The sequence below is a fragment of the Copidosoma floridanum genome, unplaced genomic scaffold (genome assembly GCF_036245765.1).
Source record: "Copidosoma floridanum isolate Cflo_tuat_1 unplaced genomic scaffold, Cflo_Japanese_pri ptg000004l, whole genome shotgun sequence".
NCBI lineage: Eukaryota > Metazoa > Arthropoda > Insecta > Hymenoptera > Encyrtidae > Copidosoma > Copidosoma floridanum.
In genome coordinates this window covers 30,082,597-30,094,215 of record NW_028321881.1, presented here as the reverse complement: position 1 = coordinate 30,094,215, position 11,619 = coordinate 30,082,597, and the positions used below count along the sequence as shown (strand labels likewise).

At 32.3% G+C, this 11,619-nt stretch overlaps 1 protein-coding gene across 1 annotated transcript in view; it reads left to right on the top strand.

Moving 5' to 3' along the window:
- Positions 1–297: 297 nt before the first annotated feature.
- Positions 298–11,619, top strand: part of LOC106639711 (farnesol dehydrogenase) — a 157,355-nt gene continuing 146,033 nt past the window's right edge. The window contains exon 1 of the mRNA XM_014353464.2: positions 298–707. Coding sequence (XP_014208950.2) covers positions 576–707 — 132 coding nt within the window. The 5' untranslated portion in view covers positions 298–575. The remainder of the gene's footprint in view (positions 708–11,619) is intronic.

The following is an 11,619-nucleotide window of genomic DNA, read 5'->3' as shown; positions in this document are numbered from 1 at the left end:
CGTATTGATGGAAAGAAAATTAAAAAAAAATTTTTGGTTAAAAGCTATTTACTTATTTCCGTATGATAATTTATCGTGTTTGCCATTAACTTATTAAAAAATATTATACTTGACGAAACAAAAATGTATTTCAATATTTTAGATGTTTCTGCACGAGTATTAGAAAAAAAATGTATGGTCATTGAATCCAAGGTTGAATAATTATCTCGGAAGAGTTGTAATTTCTGTCCTTCTTTACCCCTTCCTCTTTACTGAAAGTATCATGACATCCAATTACTCAGTTAAACACATATATGCACTTGTTTACTCATGACTTTATACATAAACCCTATAACTTGCTTATCATAGTGCACTTCTGCATTTTCACTTACAATTATATTTTAGTTTCGTGTCTTGGTCCCCTTCCTTGAATATCTTACTTACTTTGAAGCGATAAACAATTTACAATCGTTTTCCTGAAATTTTCATGAAACTAATTTTTAGCAAAACACAATTCTATTAATATCTTATGTGTGTTCGAACTTTAATGTAAGATTTAAAACTATATTAAAAAAGATTTTGTTAGATTGTCAATAATGAATCGGTGGAGTGGCAAAGTGGCCGTTGTCACGGGAGCATCTTCTGGTATTGGGTTAGAAACTGCCAAATTTTTGGTACAGAGTGGTGTAACTGTGATTGGATTAGCAAGAAGAAGAATTTTAATGGAGGTTAGCTAGTTTTTTCTACGTTTTTTTTTTCTATAAATTGTTGTCCTTAGTAAAATTATTCATACGGATATAGTTGTTATGATAGGAAATAACTTAATAAATTGAATTACTTGCAGAATATCGTATAAAAATCATGTCAAGAAGACTGAAAAAATTTTTTCTGAAAGAAAACAGTAACACAGTTGCATATTTAATGTATGTTGCTATAAAGTGAAGTAAAATAAAAATTTGAAATTATTAAAAAAACTCTTATAAAACTGAATAAGTTAGTATATTTGTTATAAGTTATTAAAACACTTTAATCGTTAAAAGGATTACTACTATAAATTTGAGAAGCAACTTTATCAGTAAGCCACTAAGCTTGCATTCAAAACTTATTCATGTTTTCTTAATAGAATTTTTATAACATTGATGCAAAATCCTCACATATCTTATTTACGTTTTTAGTAAATTTTTGTACAAACAATTTTTTCTGACAATATCAAAAATTTTGTTGTACTCTTTTTGACTGCTGACATACTGTTTTTCATTTCTGTAAAAAAACCCCCACCGAGTAAGATAATTAATATTTCTATGTGTTAAAGAAGGCACGTAAGAGTGAAGTTTCTTAATAGTATACCATGTACATTTAGTGTCCTAAACAGTTAGTTTTGACAGATAACTTCTTCGGAAGGCCAAACATAAGAAGCTCTTCCCTGACTAACAACAAAATAAATAGTCTTTTAACTGTAACATGGTTTACATTTCTTACTATAACGTAATAAATATTGCTATGGCAGTAGATTGAAATAGCAGTTTAATAACTTTAATGAAAATCTAATTGTCAAAATGTTTTTTTCTATTATAAATGTACATAGCTCCTTGTGTATCTATAACTTTAAAAAATTTAATAAAAATCAAAGCATTTGTTGTTAACAAATACTTAACTCAAAGAATTCACTCAGAATATTGTATTTTTCGTCATGATAACATTAAAGCACTATGTAAATACCAGCACTTTTTTAAGATAACGTAGAATGGGCAAGAAAATTTTATAAGCCCCAAGAATCTGTCAGAATTAAGAAATGTGAATCAAAGTTTATTTCGTGTGAGAACATAATCTTTCTGATACATGCAAATCACAAATATGATTTAAATAAAAATACTCTTAATTAAATAGCAATTTTACTTGTAAATTTTTATTTAAAAGTGTTGCTAATTAATTATTTCAGGAAAAAATATTATGCATTTTTTTATTGAAAAGGAAAAACAGTCAGTTAACAGCAGTCTTAAACATTTCCAAATAAGTTCACAAGCCGGAAAGAATGCATGAAACTTAATTGTTTTCAGTAACTAATTGAAGAAGTGCTCTCATCATACCATTTTAATGCATTTCGATAAAACAATCTAATTATAAAATGCACTGTAATAAAAAATTCTCGTAAATTGTTAGAAATTCAATTGCATGGTTGAAAATATGTTGTACCGATTTAGTTACGTGACGTAAAAATTAAAAATAAGTTAATTAACGTATAAAATTTATAAAATTTATTTTTTCTCTTCCTTAATAACACTGGCAACCTGAATGGCTTTCGTTACTCTCTATGAAATACTTTTTAGAACATTTGCTGTCGTTTGTGTTAAATTACTGCAATATCTTTTTGCAACACTAATGCGTTTTAAATAATATTAACAACAACGTATTTCCCGTCAGTTTATCTGCTTACTACTTATCAATTTTTGAGGTATTCATTTTATTTATGTTGTACTCGATATCTTTCCATATAATACACTGTTAATAGCGTTTGAGGAGACCTTTTAGATAATTGAAAGTCAAGCTACTTATCATACTCAGGTAAAAATTCCTAATACAATTAGGCTGGATAAAAACACAGATAAAATTTTAGGGTTAGTTTTTAGATAAAAACAAAAGAAAACTGAAATTGAAAATTGGACTTTTAATACAGGTCTTTCAAAGCTTTTCAAATTATTCACTGAAAGTTGCTGATTTTTTCAGCCCACAGTCGAGCCATATAATACAAAGACTGAGCTGAGTTTGTTAAAGTAATACTTTTTCAAACCTTATTACCAAAATATAAATTTTCTGACCAAAATCGAAGGATATTTGTCACTAAAAGTAGATAGATACTAGTGGATTTGTAGGTTAGCTCGTCGTTTGGTCTGCTGTCTTATAGGCCGGCCAACATTACAGTGGTCTGGTATCATAAATGTGTTTTTATATTGTATAAATTATTCCCACTACACAATGCAAAATTGGATAAATATCCTTTGCTTGGATATAGGAATCCTCAAAAAAGTTTGGACAACGTGTCCACATTCACAGCTTAGACCAATATCACCGACACTCAAACTCTTATTGAGAGTCTCATTCAAAGAGCCTCTTGAATAAAAAAATCAAAATACCGTAAGAGTATTAAAAAACACGTTAAAATTGTGTCAATGTTCAATCTGTTAACATAAAAGTTAAACTCAAGGCACAGGACAAAATCTTGAACATTATTAAGGGACCGTGTGTTAAATACCATTCATCGTTAAGTGTGTGATATTAAGGTTGTGCACTATACGTTGTAATAAAATATCGCAGCCTATTCTCCTCTGTTTGTTGACGTCTTACGGATACTATACCAAGAATAGAAGATACGGTCGAAAAAAACCGTAATTAAAATTAAATCTTATAGTATCACGCAAGTGAATAAATTCGGCAGCTAAACAGTCAGCTAGTACACGGTAAGCTAAAAAAACACGGTTAATACTGATAGAATTTTACCTTATGAAAAGGGGGGTGGCTGGGCACTGGGGGAGGCTTTTTCTAATCTATCAGGGAGCTATGGGAGGTGGATGGAGGCTAATCGAAAATTTAACTGAACAAAAATAACGCAAAAACTGATAGAATGATACCTTACTCAGATCTTCAGGTACGGAGGAGTTGAGGGAGGGTTGGGCAGAATAATCCTTCAAAATCACTACATAATATTTAAAGATACACACAGTGGTTCAGGGGATCGTATGGCGAATAGCCGCCATTTATAGCGTACGTCAGTGGTGGTCAATTTAAAATTAGTTATTTAGTCATTTTAATGATTTCCTAATTGTTTCTACGATGTATACAATTAAGTTTTGTTATGCATAGGAAATAAATTTAAATTTTAATATTAAATAAATTAAACACTTGTATAAAAAAAAATTTATTGATTAAAGCTGAATTGATTTGTAAATAACATTCCACATCAACACCTTACAGGGCCATTCTACAATTGCGCTTTCCCTGCACTGTGAAAGTACGCAGGGGCACACAGTGCGGCCAAAAGTCTAAAAAAATAAGTTTCTATTTAGGGTTTTGTCACCCTTGAGTTGGCTGCAGTGATCCTCCAAGAAACTAAAATCGTTCATAGTAATGACTAATTCGTCATGCCCCTTCCTTAGGTTCAGTTGGAATGCGTGGCCTTCGCACGAGCGTCACTCTACAGTTCATACACTGAGAACGGTTGTACAGGTGAAAAATTTTATGTAATAAAGAAAATCAAATAAGACCAAATGGAATCCACTTCTGAAGGTGAGTAGAACATGTAAAAAAAGTACTAATTATCAATTGTTAAGTAGTGAATTAGGGAAAGCATAAACAATAGTGTCATTTTTTCACATAATTTTTACGAAAATTAGACTTTTCAAATGATGCTGCATTAAAACGCTGCAAAACGCTGCTTTGAAACCTTATTGAAATGATAATTAAATATATTATCTACCAAATAAAATAAGATTCAGCTGCCAAGAGCTGCCTATTCATCTTTTATGCTCTTTTTTCAAAATCAAATTGATAGAGAGCGAGAGAGAGAGAGAGAAACGAAATATACACATGGTGCGTTTCTCTTTTATCTGAGGCTGCTACCTATAGTTTACTGTGATGGAAAATGGGAGAGTATGTGCGTGTACATGAGTATGTATATGTGAGTGAGTATTTATTCGTGTGTATGGGTGCGAGCGGCGCGCATGCAGCAGGCATCTCAAACGTCGCACCAAAGCCTATTCAAAAGTGTACTATATAGATATACGAGATATATCAGACGATGAGAAAAAGGAAATGTATGATCTAGTATTAAAGATAAAAGCAAGATGGAGTGCAAGCAATAGAACTGAAAGTGTCTTTTTAAAAAGAAATAATGATTGGCTGCAAAAAAAGGTTGAATTAAAGAAAAACAAACAAACTAAAAAAAAAGATGAAAAAGAAAAACCAACTGTATCTGGTAGACCAACACGCAGTTTTTCTGAGTCATCTGACAGAACTAAACGTAAGAAAACTGAGGAATTAAGAAAATCTGTGTCCACTGAAGTGCTACTACATTCTACAACTAGCAAATTGCGGTCGGAAGGTAAAACAGGTTTTGTCAAAGTCATTCGTGACATTGCAGAAGGAAGTCCTACGAAGGCTTTAAAATACATAAGATCTATTGAATCGTCAGATACAAATTTACCTTTTTCAAATGACGAAGCATTGTCTTTATTCGTTGAAATTGGATTATCGCAGGGTCAATATCAAAAGTTGCGCAATGCACATTTACAAAAAAAAATCCAAGATGCTCCCTTCGTATTGACAAATTCAAAAAGCCAAAGTTCAGTGTTACCCTACATCAGGTCTATCTTTTACAGACAGTGTAGCTGAAGTGAAATTACAACCTCTTTTGGATCAGACGATTGATCGTATTATGCTCTGTCAAACGAAAGTTCTTAAATCTTTATAGGAAGAACAACTTCAAAATTTAACTTTAATTGTAAAGTGGGGTTGCGATGGCAGTTCGGGACATAGTGAATACAAGCATAAGCTTGATGAAAACAGTGCCAGTGACGAGAGCATTTTTTTTACGTCTTGCGTCCCTTTACAACTTGTGTGTAAAAACACTACAAATATGACAACCACTGTTGTCTGGAAGAATCTAAGGCCATCATCTCCTAGATATTGTCGGCCTATTAAGATAGAATGTACAAAGGAAACAGTAAATCCAATAAAAGAATCAACCAATAATGTAGAACAGCAGGTAAATAATTTAATTCCGTTTGTTACTGCGGTTTGCGGAAAAGCTGTGTGTGTACGTTATCATTTAACGTTAACAATGATAGACATAAAAGTTTGTAACTCATTGACTGACACAAGTTCCGCAATGCGCTGTTACATATGCAATTGCACATCTAAGGAGTTCAACAATGTAGAAAAGATGTTGCAAAAAAAAGTTTGTTCCAACAATTTAAAATTCGGCTTATCGTCTCTACATTTTTGGATTCGTTGCTTCGAATTTTTATTACATTTATCCTATAAATTGGAAATCAAAAAATGGCAATCTAGATCAACTAAGGAAAAAGAATCAGTTGAAAAAAGAAAAACAGCAATCCAAGTGGCATTTAAAAAACAATTGGGTTTGAACGTTGACAAACCAAAACAAGGTAGTGGAACTTCTAACGATGGCAACACAGCACGATTATTTTTCGAAAATCATGGGCAATTTGCTCAAATTCTTGGAATCGATCAAGATATTATTTATCAGTTTTACGTCATATTACAAGCAAATTCATGTGGAAATGAAATCGATGTGAACAAATTTAAGCAGTATTGCAAAGAATTAGCTGAAAGTATTGTACATTCATATGATTGGTATTACATACCTACCTTAGTGCATTAACTTCTAATTCACGTCAGACATCGTTATACAATCAATACTACCCATAGGCCAAATGTCCGAGGATACCCAAGAGGCATGTCATAAATTTTTTAACATTTACCGCGTTGCTTATGCAAGAAAAAACCATCGGCAAAGAACGATGGAGGACGTTTTCAAAAGATTTTTGATTTCATCTGATCCTTACATTTCTACTTGCCGAAAATTACCAGTTAAACCACTTAAGTCTTTATCACCTGATATAATCGATTTATTATCAGCTCCATCTGTACATAATGAAGAAAAAGAGCCAAAAAGTTTGAACAGTTCCTCTGCCTCAGAGTCAGAAGCAGACGTAGATGTGGATTCCAACAAAACCAATTTTTTATTATAACATAATTGACCTACCAATTATTTGTAATTAAAAATTTTTTGTATATTTTTATGCTCAATGAAATTAAAGATTGTTATAACAATATTCAAAAATGTTTCTTTCCTTATAACATACAAACTCAAACCACGAATTTTCTTCGATTACAATTTTTTCCTCAAAGCATTAGCACAAAATATTTCGGAACATGATTTTTAAAATGTTTATTCTTGTAACTGTAAATGTTGTGAATTTACAAAATTCCTATTTCACAATCAACTTTTATTTACAATAAACAAAAATACATATTTTATATTTTACAATGTATACATACAGACCGTTTTTATAATTTCTCCATTTTTAGCTGTATTAGGTGTGGCGATATTCCGCCATCTTGAATTTCGTAATTCTGACAATGGATTCGTAATCAGCGACCCCAAAAACTCCCGAGTACAAGATTTCAGGTCGATCGTTAAAGTTTTCGAGTTTTGGCTGCAAAGTGCGGTCTTCGGCCGCGCTGTGTACCATTCAGGGTTACGTCACCAAAAGTTAATTTTATAAAAAAATCATATTTTGACGTCAAAAGAGTGACTGTACGTCAAAAGAGCGTTGTAGTAACTTTCTTAGAGTCTTATTCATGCTTAAGCTTTTTTAGTTTGGCATTTGGTTTCTTACTATCGTTTTTTTTTCTTTTTCTTTCATCTCTAAAGTCACGATTCATCCATTTTAATTGGTAAAAATATGGACTCCGACAAAAAAAGCAATGACTTTGTCACTATTAGATTTACATGGTTCTTTAACAAGCCAAAACTCGGAATATTTACATATTATTTTTAACGTTATTTCTTTGACCAACATTTTACCTACATCTTCAATATGAGCGTAAACATTAAAAATGGAATCAAATGTCTCGATGCACAACACAATCACTTTCAAAAAATAATCCGAAGGAACACATAAATTACCAAGTTCATCATTTATTTAAAAAAACCTTGTAAGCCATAAAAAAAATTAACAAATCGTCGTTTTGCTCAAATTTCTTATTTTCACGAGTTTAACTGGATTTACAATCAGTGCAGCCAGAGTTCGCCAAACATTTCATAGCAATATATCCAGCAACGTACTTTATTGAAACTCGTAGAGGCGTACACGATATACTTAACTCGAGTGCTTGAGCGTCGGAAGAGATATTACAGTTGTCCCACTGTAGATCAACAGTTTGATTAAAAATATTAAGCGATTCTGATGAGTCGTTGCTGGATTTAGAATTTTTTGTTAGAACAGTGTTTTTGTTACATAAATTGCTATCTGTACCACTCTCTGTGCAAGAATCGTGTGGTTCTGGTACATAATAATCAGCACAAAAATCTACGTCACTATCCTCAAGAAAACCGTTTTCGCTGTTATTTACTGGCTTTTCGGAGCTGTACTTGTCAAGGGCCTTATGCGCTTCATCAAATTTGTCCGAAGCTAACAGAGCGACCGTTTTGTCTGGTTTACAGTTACCAGAATGTGAAATCGATGATAAACTTGCAGTGATGCTGTACTGAAAATTATATCTAATTTGCATTAACGTAGGGTCCTGGTTATGGCCAGAACGATGTCACAGCACTGCAAATAATTTCTCTAACGGGTCTTGCTGTAGACGAGTCGTTAGCAAAAAAACTTCCCCTTGCTTTTTTATATCCCCCCACTGGAGTGAAATTCTTTTGATGGTTAAATAAAAATCGTAAAAACAAGGATTTCCATTTTTTTAGTGCATTTCCAGGAATTTACGTAGTCTTAGCTGTCCTGTAAGTACTGTATAACTTGAGGATTTTTATTAGATAACGGTCGTCTTAAAGAATTTTTATCGTTTGCTGATCTACTGTTAGGACAGTCAAAGAGATCGTTAATTTTTTTTTAATTTGCTATAAAAATACAGTATGGGTGCATAAGTGGACGTTTAGGTGCAGTAGCACCAGCCATAATTGCTGACGAAACCGAGTTACTAAATATTTGAGTTGCCAAGCTCACATTCATTAATTAAAAAACATTTGGGTCAACGTGCTTGTCAGATAATTTTGGCGCTGCTCTGCATGGTTGATCTCGCTCGCGGTTTCTCAACTCCCGAATAACAACTCCCGATACGTATTCGTCCCCAAACATGAATTCGCGATTTCTAAAGGTGTTTCTCAGGCATTTAATCAGGTGTGGCACATTGAAATTTAAAAAAAATCTTACGTTATAAGTTCGATGTAAGGTTTGTCTTTTGAAATATTAAAAATTTTTACAGCTTTTTGATTTGGTGAACCAAGATCACATACCATGGATTTCAGAACAAAGTCCGCCTCTTTAATGTAATTAATAAAGTGTAATATTATTTAACTCAATATCACCCCATCAACATTATGTGACACGTAACAACAAATGGGTTGCCTCCAATCAAATTGTCTACCTCACAACAAAAAAGTCAAAACGTGATTTTCACGGAGTGGCGAACGACCGAATACACCCAGATCGGCAAAACTTTCGATAGTCTCTTTGGGAGTCGTATTGCAGCCAAGTGTTTATAGACATTTCATCCCACATAATTGTACATTCGCGTTCTTTTGTAGTCATATTACTGGTTTTATCTTGTAATACATGTAATAATGAAATGTTTCGCCCAGCAGACGAATTCTACTCGTTAACCCACTTAAGAATCAAGTTAACATATGCTAAAGTAAATTGTTTCTTATCGCGTAAATAATAATAGGCTTTTGGTGATTTGTAAAATAAATTTATAGCTAATTCTTTTTTATTATTCACCCACCTCTTTTGCTGGACGTGATCAACTTGCATTTTAAAAAATTCTACTATATTTTCGTTTAACTTGTCAATATTGTTATAAGTATTTACGGTTTCGCGAGTAGATAAACCATTTACGCTCGAATTTAATATGGTTGCTTGCTCTTAAGTACTTCTTGTGATCGTGTCTTCTAGATAATTTTTGCGGCAATGCTGATTTTTTTAGTTTTTTTACTCCGTTGCTGTAATAAAAATTGTCGTCATTGAAATTATCAGTACATACTTGTTTGTTGTCAAACTATCATATTTTCAATTCCAGAAGATGAATGTTTTTAATTTATTTAACCCACTGATCGCGCCTGCATTAAAATCGATTATTGCGTATGTATTAAAACCAAATATCACATTCTCAATATTTTATTCCATTTTTCATAAAAAGTTAATATGTGCGCAGAGGATTTGAATAACTTAATGTACAAGATGAAACAAATGCAACGTTGCACTTTCATCACTAATATCAAATGTACTGGAAGAAATAATAGAAAAAAAAAAAACATACCGAGATTCATCTGTAGGAAACCTGTGAAACGTTTTTGTATGGTGTTCTTTGTTCGGAATTAGAGCAACATGTAAAGGAACACTGGACAAGGGGAGATGGCATTTTTTGGTCTCATACACGTAAAAAAAAACTGTTAAATCATCCGTAACTGAACAAAATTCTCTACAATACCGTTTTAACTTTGAAAATATTACAGCGTTGATCTGCCAACTTAGCAAACTCTCTATTGCATCCGTCCTGGAAGTAACACATGAGCATTTACTTAACAAGCAAAGTCACCGCATAAACTTATCGAACCAATAATGAAATGAGACAGAGTAGAGTGTGATCCAAGCTATTAGTCGAAATATTCGCGCGCGATTTAAATGAACCAGTTCCAAGCGACAACTCAAAATTTCTTGGAGCACAATGGGAGCTTACTTCGATTATCAAAATAATGTTGAAAGGTAAGGTGAAAAAGCTTTTTTTTAATAATATGTACTGTACATAAAATAATTTTAATTTATATGAATTAATAATAGATAATTGAAAATCTTTACCTCATCGTTAAAATCTTCGGTAACATTTGAAAAAATTTCAATGTTTGATAAAAGTAGCTGCAAACATTTTGAATGATGTTTACAAATTACAAGTACATGCATTCGTTGTATAAAAAATTGAAAGGACTCAATAAACATTTTTAACGCTACCTTTATTTTCTCAACATAAGTGCGTATCTATCTATTCTCCTCACTATAAATATTTTCTCATCACAATTAATAATAACGAATGTGATGTGAACTCGAATCATTGAACTAATAATAAAGTATTATTATCTATGAAATTATTTATACGGTATTGAGCTTCATTTCACACAATATGTTTGATATCATCGATTTTTTTTTTATTGATTATTATTGTTTTTTTTCCTTTCACTTTTCCATATCATTACAAATGATTGTGATTAAAATTAAATATTAAAAAAGGCAGCTTCATCTGTACAATAATTATACGGTTATAATAATTTTATAATTAGTTCAATGATTGACCACACTCAGTCGAAATTTCTTTCGAAAATCTCTTCACAGTATTTGTGAAATGACGTTTATATTATTTACAGTATCATAAACTTATATATATATATATAACTACTTACAGCATAACGTGTTTTAATAACATAAATATTGTGAATTCTTATAACACCGTTAATAATATGAATTACATGTTTTAATTGCAATTAATGATTTCCATTTCTGAGTGAGTAAAAAAAAAATAGTTATTTACGTAATAAGTACGGAAAAGACGATTTCCCGCACGAGTCGTGATTGACTCGCACGAGTGGCTGGAGTTTATGGGAACAAGGGGCAGTTGATCGCACGGCACGAGTTACCGTCACCGGCCACGAGTGCGAGTCTATCGCACGAGTGCGGGAAATCGTCCCGCACGAGTTGCGTACAAGTGTTTTCGCAAAAAGTGTGCAGAAAATAAGTGTTTTCCGCACTGATATTAGTGTGGAAAATTGATTTTCCTACATAGTGTGCGGAAAAACCTTTGATGCACACCTTTCCTGCGCACTATGTGGGAAAATCG